Genomic DNA, 13,086 nt, shown 5'->3' with positions numbered 1-13,086 from the left:
TGGGGAGGGGCCAGTGCAGGTTGTGTGTGTGCGGTCCTGCTCTCCTGCTTCCTGTGATTATCATCACATGCTTTGAACACCCAGATGGTGCTTCAGAGTACTGATGGAACATAAATGTTGGTGCAGCCCAAGCGAAACACGCGATTGCAATATGTTTGGCTGCAGCTAATCAAGAGTGGTCCACTCCACAAGCATGTCCTGAGCATGAACAACAGCACAAACGTCACGGGAGGGAGGTTTTATTCTTCTTGAATGTTTAGACAACCGAGCCTTTCAGCAACTGAAGAGTACTTAGACTGTTATTTTTCTTTGTAACTAGGTTATGTGGGTATGCAACTTATGCCGAAAGCAACAAGAGATCCTAACGAAATCTGGAGCGTGGTTTTTTGGAAGTGGTCCTCAACAGCCACCCAGTCAGGACGGAGCACTGAGTGATACAGCTACTGGTGGCAGTTCAGATGCACCTAGAGAAAAGAAAGCGAGGCTTCAAGAACGGTCAAGATCTCAAACACCCCTAAGCACAGCAGTCACCTCCTCACAGGAAATACCTTCTAGTGTGCAAACTGACAGGAGGAAAGGCACAGAGGTATCCCAGCAAGCTATGGGCCTGGAACAGAAGCAGACTTCATCAAGGTCTAGAAGTGAACCCCCGAGAGAGAGGTAACATTGATGCCAATGGGCCTTGCCCACATGGGAAGAATTACAGCTATAATGTTAAGCAGTGGAGAGTGGCATTATAAATATATAAAATCTCAGTGCACTCTGGCTATACTTTAATGGTGTGCAGAGGGGCACGTTGTCAATGGCTTTGCATATACCCAATATGGGAGACCTTCCCCCAAATTTGCCCACCCCATGCAGTGTCAACAGGACCAGTACTGAGAGGGATACACTAGGTTAATTGCAGTATCTGCACACCCTGCCAAGTTGTATTGAAAGACAGAAAGGAAAACAGAGCAAGAGGAAGTCAATTGCAAGAGTAGGAGTTTCACAAAATACACATATTCACCAAACTGACATTAATTTGGAATATAGAATTACATGCATGTATGTTGGACTTTTTAAAGGCACAAATCCCGGCTTCTGTATATGTGCATAATTAAAGTTAGTATTAGAAAACAAATTGTCCTAAACTGAAAATAATTTGATAATATTAATCTGTAAATGACACAAGATGAACGAAAACAACACTACATGAATATGCCAAATGTAACTCTTCCGCTGAGGTGGGGTTTTTTTTGGGGGGGGGACACAGCGGTGGTCTGTCACTTGAATATTTGTTGAGCTGAGTTGACTTGATTCATTGATGAAGTAATTGTGAAATAGCTTGTGAAAGATGCAAACCTATGCACGATTATGTGGGCTTCAGCATACATTGGATTGCACATTCACATGTGAGACAACAGTTCTAAAGGAGGGGAGAATATTCTTTGTATATGGCTTACCTTATTTGTATGCTACTTGCCAATGGTGGACAATGTTCACAGAAGCTCTCAACAAATTTCATCAGATTCTCAAAATACAGCATCAAATTTAAATAGGACAGAGCCAACTTCAAGTTCAACATTACAACAAAATTAACATTTGCAATTAGTTAAAATGTACTAAAAACAGAATTAAGATTAACTAGGTGGGGGGTGGGAAACCCCAAAACTAAATAACTCACTCTACACACACTGCTAGTGCTGGCTACTCTGAGGTGTAATGACAGCTATTTTTAAATAGTTTGGGATCTTGAGGGCAGTTATGCCCTGCCCCACATAACCGATCACATGGCGTGGTGTGCGCACACACTATTTGAATGACAATGCCCATCGATTTGGGGGGCAGCCCCCTCAAATATTTTATTGAGAGGGCAGAAGAGACCTCAGCCCCTAGGAGTTGGCTCCCGTGGTGTGAAGTAATGAAACTGTTTGGGTGAAGGCAGAAGCAAAGGTTTGGCTGAATGGACTGTTAGTGTCCTGCATGCTCGTATGGCTTCTTTGGAAGGTGGTACTGTAAAATATGCAGGAACTTGATGCTCCCTACTTGCAGGGAAGTTAATGGAATGCTTGGAATACTCTGTTATTAGCCAATAGGACTGGGAATAATAACAGCAGCAGCAACAACAATAATTATTATTTATCACCTGCCCTTCACCAGCAGGTCCCAGGGTGGATGAAAGAATTTCAAATTTAGAATTAAAAACAAAGCAAATTACAGTCACAGGACTAAGGTGGGTCCTGAGAACACAGATCTCATGTGTCATAGACTAGAGTAAAGAGGTGCATCTTCATAGTGAAGAAGCCAGGTACACCTCTTAATTCCACAATTCATGGAATAAGGTGAAGTTTTTAGATCCGTTCTCTTGCTTTATGGGTAATCGCACTTAGTGATACCGGTTTCTGATCAACTTTGGGCATTTCTTGCTCCAGGCTTTCAAAATAACACATACTAGATGCAAGCAAATAAAAACTTTCAGAAGGGCTCTAAGACTTCTTTCAACAGATGCTTTCAGATTTGAGTTTACAATTTCATTTGTCCAGATCCACATTCATGCAATTAAGATGCAAGCATTTTGAAATGTGAGAGTCACTGGATAAATACTATTATTTTTTTTGCTCTGCTGAATGTTGCTGGGAGATGATTCAGGGATTCCTTTGCTTACATGTAGAGACACTTACTGGCACAAATATTTAGACTCATGATGCCTTGGTCCTAAATGGAGTTTTTTTAAAATGACTTTTATACATTCTTCTTTACCTATTCCCAAATGGATTTTTTTTTTTTAAAAAAAAAAACCAAACACAACTTGGGGATTACTGAAAATAGATTTCATTATTTTTCTTTTAGCACCTGCCTTTCTGACATGACAATAATGATGCAGGTGATAATTAAGTTCAAAGGCTTTGTATAATCTTCTCTTTAATTTATGGGGAAGAGCCGTAGCTCACATGCTTTGCATGCAAAAGGTCTGAGGGCCAATTCCTGGCACCTCCAGGCCAGGCTGGGAAAAACTCCTGTCTTAAACGCTGACGGTCAGTGTAGATTATACTTAACGAAGTGAACAATTGGTCTGGCACGATGTAAGGCAGCTTCCTCTTTCCCTACTGTGCCTTTTTTTTACTTATTGCAATGTAGCTTGCACAAAATTGGGCTCGGGCACTTGCCGTTGGTGATTTGTCCCCTTCGTTCTCCTCCAGTGAGAAAGAAGAGAGCCAGTGTGGTGTAGTGGTTAAGAGCGGTAGACTCGTAATCTGGTGAACCGGGTTCGCGTCTCAGCTCCTCCACATGCAGCTGCTGGGTGACCTTGGGCTAGTCACACTTCTTTGAAGTTTCTCAGCCCCACTCACCTCACAGAGTGTTTGTTGTGGGGGAGGAAGGGAAAGGAGATTGTTGGCCGCTTTGAGACTCCTTAGGGTAGTGATAAAGTGGGATATCAAATCCAAACTCTTCTTCTTCTTCTTCCACCCCTTCCCATCAGGAAGAAGACACCTGCAGGGTCTGAACAGAATGGGAAAGGAGGTGTAAAAGGTGAGCGCAAACGAGTGCCAAAATCCTCACTCCAGCAGGGTGAAGGACAAAGAGATGAGAGGGAATTTAAAGAAAGACGTGATGGTAGAAGATTAGAGAAAGGGAGGTCTCAGGACTATTCAGACTTCCCACACGATTTTGAGGAAGGCAAAGCTATAGATGGAGAGAAGCAAAGGAAAGAAGATGACTATCACACTCGATACAGGAGTGATCCAAACCTGGCAAGGTATCCCGTAAAGCCGCATCCCGACGAGGAGCAGATGCGCATGCATGCAAAAGTTTCAAAAGCACGGCATGAAAGAAGACACAGTGACGTTGCCTTGCCACACACAGAAGTTGAGGAGCCCGAGGTACCTGAGAATAAACTAGGAAAGCACTCACAGGTGCAAGGAACTCAGGACATAAAGTCTCGCCCGGATACTCAGAGGGCGTATGCAATAGAAAGAACAGGTGATGTAAGGATTTCTGTTTCTAAACAATTAGCTAACCATAGCCCACCAACTCCCAGGCATAGCGTGGTTCCTACAGAGCACTTAGAATCCAAAAATCACGACCCCTTTAAAACACAGAGTCGCCTAGATCCTAGCTCTGCTATTCTCAGTCGGAAAGCAAAGCGGGAGAAAATGGAGACCATGCTAAGGAATGATTCCCTTAGTTCTGACCAGTCAGAATCAGTGCGGCCGTCTCCACCAAAGCCCCATAGATCGAAACGGGGTGGAAAGAAAAGACAAATGTCAGTCAGCAGCTCTGAGGAAGAAGGAGCATCAACACCTGAATATACCAGTTGTGATGACGTGGAAATAGAAAGTGAAAGTGTCAGTGAAAAAGGTAAGATAAAGATTTAAATATATATTATGTGTGGGGGGGAAATTGATCTAAACGTGCCTTTCCTGTCATAATTTACTGAAATTTTGTAAAAACAAAGGAGGCCACGTTCTCTATATAGCTTTTCCTATCATAGGGTTTCCAACCGTAGTGCTTTACTCTGAGTCGTAACTAAAGAACAAAATATGCCCTCTGCTACAGAAAGCATCTTCTTCCCTGCCCTGATGAGTTTCTTCTGTGGGTTTCTGTCGTTCCTCAAAAGGGCTCTGCTATGTAGATAGAATGCTTCAGAATGAAAACAACAGCTAGAGACTAGCAGCCTATAGTGATGTTTGCGCCCCATCTAATATAAATCACATTCTACAGCTATTCAAAGGAGAGCTTGTTAGATATTAAGCAGACTGCAATAAACTGAGTATCTGAAATGTGGACAGACAGTACCAGAATGGTCTTATCTAAACACATTCCTTAGATGTCCCCACTGATTTCCCCACAATAGCCATGATCCAGCAACAAGAAAAAGAAGAACATGTGCCCAGATAGGGGATATAAGCATTTCTGCATTGTTTATTTGGAATGGGGTTAGTTTAAGATATGTGTTTTTCTGACAGAACCAAAGGTACTGTTAGGCAAGGTGAGGTGGCCTCCGCAAGCAGAAAAAAATTCAGCTTATTACTGCATTTTCTGTTTTGTGCATTGGCATGTCTTGGTGCATCTTTGCTCTCAAATTCAAATTCTGGTTTGACTATTTTAAAGTAGTCAACCTTGACTTTATCATATGGTAAATTGCAGCTACAATCTCATACATACTTACTAGGAAGTAATACCTATTTAATAATGGGATTTGCTTCTTAGTAACTATGCGTAAATGCACTGTGTGTTTTACCCAGTGCTATGGATTGCTTTTCTTATGGTGTGAATAGTAATGGCAAGCCCATGGCATTGAAATAGAACTTCCCTTTAAGAAATTTCTAAAAATGGTTGGATGAGTTGATGTGATGTCATGGAATGTTCACAACAGTTCCATCTGACAAGGGAATTAAGTTGTTCTGATGTCCACAGTCCAGCATCTGTGAGAGAAGGGAAGTTGTCAGTTTGCCAAGGATTGAAAACTCACACAAGGTATGTAGATTAGCCTTGTGGGGCCAGTTGAGGACTGGACAGAGACCTAAGAGGTGGGAAAGCTAAGCTGAAGGGAGTAGGGAGAATAGCAGGGATGAAATGCCATGGTAGGGACCATTAGGAAAATGTTGCCCTTATACAAATCTTTAGTGTGATGATGGCTGGAGTGCTGGTAGAGTTCTGGTTGCCACACCTCAAAAAGGATTACCTAGAAGTGGAAAAGGTTCAGAAAAGGGCCAAACCAAAATGATCAAGGGGTTGAAGCAACTCCCCTGGTAAAGGAAAGTTTACACTATTTGGCACTTTCTAGTTTAGAAATAAGTAAAGGAGGACATGAGAGAGGTGCATAAGATTATGCATGTTGTGGACACAGAGTTATATTTTCTACTCCTCTCATAATACTGGAACCCAAGGCCATCCACTGAAGCCAGATGTTGGAAGCTTCAAGACAGTGGGTGGGGTGCACTTCACATATTGTACGGTTAAACTGTAGAACTTGCTAGAGATGCCCACCAACATTGCAGTGTCCACCGACCTGGATGACTATGAAAGATTAGACAGTTTTGCAGGGGAATTTTTTTTGTCAATGGCTATAAGCCATGATAGTTATGTTCTACCTCCACTGTTGGAGGCAGTGTCTCTGTGGCTGGGAATCCCAGATGGGGAGAGTACTGTTGCACTTGGATCCTGTTTGCATGCTTCTCATGGGTTGGCCACAGTGAGAACAGAATGTTGGGCTCGATGGTCCTTCGGCCTCATCCAGTGGGAATGTTCTTAACCTGAAGGCTAGTAGAGAATGCAGAAGCTGTGTAGAAGGGAGAGGGAGAGAACCACGTTGCTCTCCTGGGAGAAAAGGTGGAATATAAACATAATAATAAAAGGAGTGGTTGGTGAGGAGGGGCATTCCAGAATGTGGCAGGATATTTTTAGAGTTAGTTTTTCAGGTATAAAACATCTCCAAGTGATAGGTGTTTTATGCATGCTTCTTTCTTTACATTTTTTCTTGCCCTTGTAAACCAGGGTCATGTATTATATCAAACATAGCATACAGGGGTAGGACAGGCAAAATTAGGCAAGAAGTATAGCCTCATCATGTGAGGTGAACCTGAAGCTTCACATTTTTAGCCGTTTCTGGACCCGTTTTCTTCGTTTCAATAGGCATTTGAAATAACTAGTTAGTTAAATCACATTAATTGTCTGATTTCTCCCAAATCATTGCTCCATCATTGCCTTTTGTGAAAAACTTCCCACCCTCTGGTTTGCTGTAGGAGGGACTCGCAAGATGTCTTCACCCGTGTGATTGGAGCATGCCATGGTTCATTATGGAAAAGCCAATCAGAACCTTGACAAGTTATCAGTAATTCTTGAACTGAAAAAAGTAGAAAATCAGAATGTTGTGAAATGTTTTTCATGCTTAGAATGATTTAATAAGCTATAAAAAGAGGTATATATTTTTCCTGCAGCTCAGGAATTCTTTTCTTTTAATTGCATCAGTACTACATAGAATTGTGGAGCTGGAATATGTAGGAATGCAAACAGAATCAGGGCGAAGACCAGATTTTATTGGATATTTTTTATGTGATATAAGAACTCTTTTTGGAGTTGGTATTAGAAATAAATAAATTAATGTAAATATGTAATTTTACAAGAACAATAGGAATGAATTGGTTCAAATTAATCCTCTAGTTTTGCTAAACCTTATGCTAAATTGGCCACTAGATGGAGTCTGTGCAATTTAAGTTTCATCTGTCATTTCCCATTAATATTTTCTTAAGTTAGCTACTGAATATTTTATCTACAGTTCCAGAAACATCTGCTAATTCATTGCCAAATTGCATAAAAGCTTTATCGTACCAGATACGTTTTTGATATGCAGTTTCCAGCAGCAGTTTTAAAGTCTTCTGACTCTGTACTTATATGGAAATAGAGTGTAGTTTTATTCACCAGTATGAATTTGAAAAATTCGCTGTAAGGGAGTCATATAGGGAGAATACCTCAACTTTCTTATCATTCATGCTATTAAGAAAGGGCTTGTTTTATATATATCATGGATGATAAAGCTTCATGAGTTAAATGCTTTTCCTGATCCAAGAACTCTGGCTGGAATATGCATTTGCAATGTTTCACAAGGCTGGCCTAATTTTAGAGTAGTATTCATGGCATGTGGTGGAGGGGTTGTAACCCTTTTTTGGCCCATGGGCATATTTGAGAACCAGAGAAAAGACTAGAGTAGGGACCCTGCAACTTTCTCCTCCCCAGCTGCAATCTACCTTAAATTGACCCCTCACTACAATTAGGCTTGAAAAAACCTCCTCTGCTAGCTAAAGGAGGTTTCTTTCCACTAAGGCAGTGTGGAGGTATGGTGTCCCATTGGCAACCAATGTGTTAGCTAATATTACAATGCTTTGAGTAGCTGTATCAGGAACTGTGTATAGTAATAGTTGCAGGTAGGTAGCCTTGTTGGTCTGCCATACTCGAAACAAAATTTAAAAAAAATCCTTCCAGTAGCACCTTAGAAGTGAATTAAGTTTGTTCTTGGTATGAGCTTTCGTGTGCATGCACACTTCTTCAGATACACTGAAACAGAAGTCACCAGACCCTTATATATAGTGAGAGGGTGGGGAGGGGTATTACTCAGGAGGGTGGTAGGAATGGGTGATTGGCTGATAGGTGTGGTAAACCTGTTGATGACTATTAAGGACTGCAATTGGTCTTACAGGAAAAAGGAAGGGGTGAGATGGCTAAAGATAGCTTTATCATATATAATGAGATAAGAATCCAATGTCTCTATTCAAACCAGGTCTATCCATGGTTTTAAGTTTGGTAATAAGTTTAAATTCAGCAACTTCTGCTTTGTCACTATGGTGCCACAATTTAGGTTTTGCTCACAGACCTGAAATGGTGCACCAGTGAAGCAATGTTGTTGTCAAATCTACCGCACCAACAGTACCAAAATCATATTGAAATACCCTTGACAGACTGAAACAGAACTGTAGCCATATCTCTATGAGTTCTTACTGACAGCCAGTGCTAGACCTTTGGTTCTTGAACTTTGCTGGATAATAATTAAAGAGAAACAAAAACCTTCATCAAACACATTTTAAAAGTTACGCTAGTGATAGCTTGCTTTGTTATCAACTTCTGCCCTTTGTCACACATTTATCCTTGAGAAGCCAATAAGAAACACTGGTTGAGATGGGAAAAGAGATACTACTGGGACCCATCTTTTGCCTCCCCAGTACCACCGTCTAATTCCTACATTCCTAGACCTAGGAAAAGGAAGTTGCAACTAGTCCTTCCAAAGCTCAGTACAGTACAGGATGTATCCTCTAAACCAATGAGGGCCGTAAGGTGGTGGTGAGAGACAGGATGTTAGAGAAGCAGCGGTTTAGACCTGCGAACACAAACATATTTGCATTTAGGTGCTTGGGGGAATTGTCACAAAGCAGAAACTGTTGATGGAGCCATATTTTTGCAGTGAAACATAATGTGCCTTTTATTAATTCCCTCAGCCTTAGAATCACAGACTTGGAAGGAACCCCACTACTGCAGCATCTCCAACAGCTTCAGCTTAAAAACTTCCAACAAAGGAGGGCCCACCACCACCCGGGGCAATCCTTTCCACCGTCAAACAGTTTGCACCATCCAGGAGTGTTTCCTGATGTTTACTCTAAATATTGTTTATTCTACTTAGAACCCATTGGGTGAGGTTGAACCTTCCAGAGCAGGGGTGGCCAAGGGGGTGTCCTGCAGATGTTACTGATGGGAACTCCCATTATCCCTGGTTACTGGCTGTGCTGGTTAGATTGACTGAAATGGTAGTCTGTAACATCTGGGGGGGGGGCACCATGTCAGCTACTTCCTGCTCTGGAGCAACAGAAAATTAATGTGGTCCATCACCTCTCTCAAAACTATGTAACCACACTTCCAGTAATGAGGATATGGGTGGTATGTTCAGAACCTTTGCTCTGCTTGCTTTATGAGAAGAAATGAAAACATTAACCCGTATTGTCCAGATTTCCTTTATCTGTGTCATCACAATCCTAATCGTAGCTTGGCCTAGAAAATTGTGATGAGGATTAGGATGTGTTGCTTGTGGCAACATTAGAGAAGTATTAAATATTATATAAAATCTGCCATTTGTCTTCTATAGGGGCAAATCAGGTCAAAAGAAGAATAAAAGCACTGCTGTGGAATGAAATTTGACCTAGTGCAGTCAGCTTTTTAAAAAATACCCTTGATTATATTTTTCAGGGTATCTGGTTTATTAATTTTTCTTTTTAATGAACATTAATACTGCAATGTTCCTAACAGACATGCACAACCCAAAATATAATATGTTCCATGTCCACCCTGATTGCAGTATTTTCATTCAGGCATCAATTAAACTGCTTTAGCCATTCATTTGTTAGGAGTTTACAATGGGCTGATTTGAGGGTGTTGATAATTATTTGTGTTTCAAATGCTCCATGGTTTCTGGTAGATTTTGTAGTAATTTCACAGTGCTGCTGGCTCAGATGTCTACTCTTAAGTCAGTGGAAGTCATGGCCTTGGGGTGGGGCCCTCCATATAGCTTTGCATCCCCTTCCTGTACCTGGTCCCCCTTTGCACAGGTAGTTCATTAAAGTATTTGTAGTGTCAACTAATCACTACCATTGTGTTAGTACAGTGCTGACCTATAGTAAATATATCACTGTGAGATGTTGTTATAAAAGGTAAAGGACCCCTGACAGTTAAGTCCAGTCGCGAACGACTCTGGGGTTGCGGCGCTCATCTCACTTTACTGGCTGAGGGAGCTGAAGTTTGTCCGCAGACAGTTTTTCTGAGTCATGTGGCCAGCATGACTAAGCCGCTTCTGGTGAAACCAGAACAGCACACGGAAACGCCATTTACCTTCCCGTCGGAGTGGTACCTATTTATCTACTTGCACTTTGACATGCTTTCAAACTGCTACATTCAACTGCTATATTCAACTACAAATATTATTTTGTCTCCCTGACCCATCTGCATGGGAGACAAAACTGCTGCAAAGGGAAGGGACCTGTGCCAGCGCTAAGAAAATCTCCATCTGCCTCTTTTGACTCACTTTCTCTCTGCCCATGGAAATGCCCCCAGTTTCCGGAAGAAGTGGTCCATGTGCCGTGAGTGCCCCTTGGCAGTTGCCCAAGGCTTGTCTCGGTCAGCAGGTGAGAGCAGCATCCAGTAAACATTCTGGCCCAGCTTTAGCTGCTTTTGCCTTTGGATCAGGCAACCTGAAGAACAACTTCGCCAGGTGGTGGGCTTCTCTTCTTTCTAACCCAACCCACACATTTCTGTGGTGGCCTCCTATCTGTGAATTAAGGGTGGGTGGGTCGGGTTTAATTTGTGTTGTGCCAGTGCTTAAATTGCACAGCAAAAATTCAGTCTAAATGTACTAAAGAGGAAGAATGGCTGCCGCATTGTTACTGATTGCGTTGTTACTTGTGCTTCGCATAGCATTTGTCTGTGTCAAGTACTGGCAGATAAAACATTTATTTTCCCACCTCTGTGGGCAGGGAGCAGTGTTTTGTTTAGGGGGTTTCCCCTCCCCCCCCCTCGTCAGACTGTCTCGTGGAGTCTCCTAAAATCATTAAGGATTCTCCGTAGCCAGAGAGGCTCTTTAGCATTGCACTGAGCATGTATAGATTAATGCAGTAATCAATGCTCTCTGCACACTGCAGAGATTTGTATTGATGGCTGTGGCTCTTGTGGCCTTGTTTGGTGTCACTGTTGTAGAGTGTTTGACATTGCAGAATAATTTGGCATTGGCTCAGGAGACAAGGACTACAGGGACTTGTCTTATAGACCTGGCTTTGCACTGATTTGTTTTTTGGAGGGGGGTTTCCTCTCCCCTCCCCGCCCGTTGCGGTTACGGCTTTGCTACAGTCGCAGGCTGGAATTCAGCAACCTGCTTGAAGTCGGTTCTGCTTGTTTAGGTGCTCTGAGCTGAAGCTGCTATGTTTGCTGGTTTCCTTCAGTTTCTTTTCCATACGGTGTATTCGGGGACAGGTAATCTAATAGTACTGTCAGAATGGGAGGCTGTAGATGTCTGTAAAATATTATTGCCAATCAGTCTGAGTTTTGAAAAGGTTTCTTCTGGTGGTGAAGTACAAGCATAAGGGTGGGGGGAAGAGATAAAAAGAGCCATTTTTGTTGCTCTTTCGGGGGCGGGCAGGTTCCTTTACCTTTCATAATACCCATTCCTGATTTTTTTTAAGTATATAACTGTGTTTTTAAAATATAAGCTGACTTTTTCAACCATAAATATGTGTTTAGATTTTTTTAAATTTTATTTTAAAATAGCCTGCCTGTAAATGTAATTCTGGATAGGGTAAATCTCATTTAGCCATAAAGAATATTGCACGTTCGAGAAAGTAATCAGATTTCAGAGGTTTTGATGGTCAGGAAACATATAATCATTCAGATATATTATTTTTAGCTAATCTGTTTGGCAGAAGAGAGTTGGTGTGCCCTGCGTCTCCTGAGTCGTGTTGTGGTTAGTAAATTTCATAGCCTTCAAATTGCAATAATGCAGCCTGTGTATTATCATATAGTATGCTTTTGGATTTGTTTATTTTTAAATACAATGTTCCCAGTTGAAAGCATTGCATTTCAGTTTTAGGTATTCATGACTCTAATCTTGAATATATTCATTTTTTTGGCACTTTATATAGCAAACTGAACAGAGGGAAGCTAAGGAGAGAAAGCAATCGACAAATTCTAGCCCAACCAACTTTTGTTAGCAATATCATGTTTGCCATAAAAACAATGTTGTGAAAGATAAAGTGTCTGAGCATGTTTGTGAGAGAGAAATTGTATAATAGAGTACACATTCTTGAATGCTGCTGTTAAAGTATCATTGTCATTAAGAATTAGGGACTCCATTTAATATGTCTGAAGTGAAATGGCACAAATAACAATGAGAGAAGGTATATTGTTTGCTCTTCAGAGGGAGAAATCTGTGCCTGAGTGTGAATTTGTCCTTCTTGTATGTTGCTTCCTGTCAGTTCCAACCATACTCCTGTTCCCTATATATTCAGGCTTCATCCTTTGAGGCAAGGTTGACAACATATTTGAGTGGGTCGTCAGCTGATGCCTCTCCCTCCTTGGCAACATGGAGGCGCTAACTGGTGATGCCTACAGTTGGGGGGAATGCAGGGTAGGATTCATGTGGTGAACTCTACCACAACATGTGCCCAAGTATGCCAGTTTATGGCACCAGATTTGCTTTGATGAGTATGCTGGCTTTGCACAACTATATACTTGCACACACCTTCTTCCATATTCACATGCCCTAGCACTAAGTTCAGAGGGGGAGAACCTGCTCATGATCCCACTGTTAGCAGAAGTTGGTAGGGTGGGGTGCATGAGAGGGCCTTCTCTGTGGTGGCTCCCTACTTCTAGAATCCTTTGAGGTGTGTCTGGTACTGATATTACACTAACATTTTCATGACAAGTGAAAATGCAGCTCTTTGCACACCCCTTTGGGAGGGGATGAGAAGTGTGATGAGTCACTTGACTGTGATAGTATCTAGCCTGCTTCAGTATTTTTTTTCTGATTCTTTTAATTTAAAAAGTAGTTGTATATATAATATGGTTTGTTGTTGT

At 41.7% G+C, this 13,086-nt stretch overlaps 1 protein-coding gene across 30 annotated transcripts in view; it reads left to right on the top strand.

Annotated features, from left to right (window-relative positions):
* Window positions 1-13,086, top strand: part of RIMS1 (regulating synaptic membrane exocytosis 1) — a 233,230-nt gene that overhangs the window by 109,340 nt on the left and 110,804 nt on the right. For 16 of the 30 annotated variants that reach the window (XM_028722747.2, XM_077926251.1, XM_077926230.1 and 13 more), the window contains 2 exons: window positions 320-660; window positions 3,464-4,341. In XM_028722747.2, coding sequence (XP_028578580.2) covers window positions 320-660; window positions 3,464-4,341 — 1,219 coding nt within the window. Of the gene's footprint in view, window positions 1-319; window positions 661-3,463; window positions 4,342-11,363; window positions 11,488-11,917; window positions 11,975-13,086 lie in introns of those variants that run through there. The other 14 variants (XM_077926226.1, XM_077926235.1, XM_077926233.1 and 11 more) reach the window with 5 other exon arrangements.

The sequence above is a fragment of the Podarcis muralis genome, chromosome 3 (genome assembly GCF_964188315.1).
Source record: "Podarcis muralis chromosome 3, rPodMur119.hap1.1, whole genome shotgun sequence".
In the NCBI taxonomy this organism is placed as follows: domain Eukaryota; kingdom Metazoa; phylum Chordata; class Lepidosauria; order Squamata; family Lacertidae; genus Podarcis; species Podarcis muralis.
Note: the sequence above shows the minus strand (reverse complement) of the source record. Positions and strands in the feature narration are given on the sequence as shown.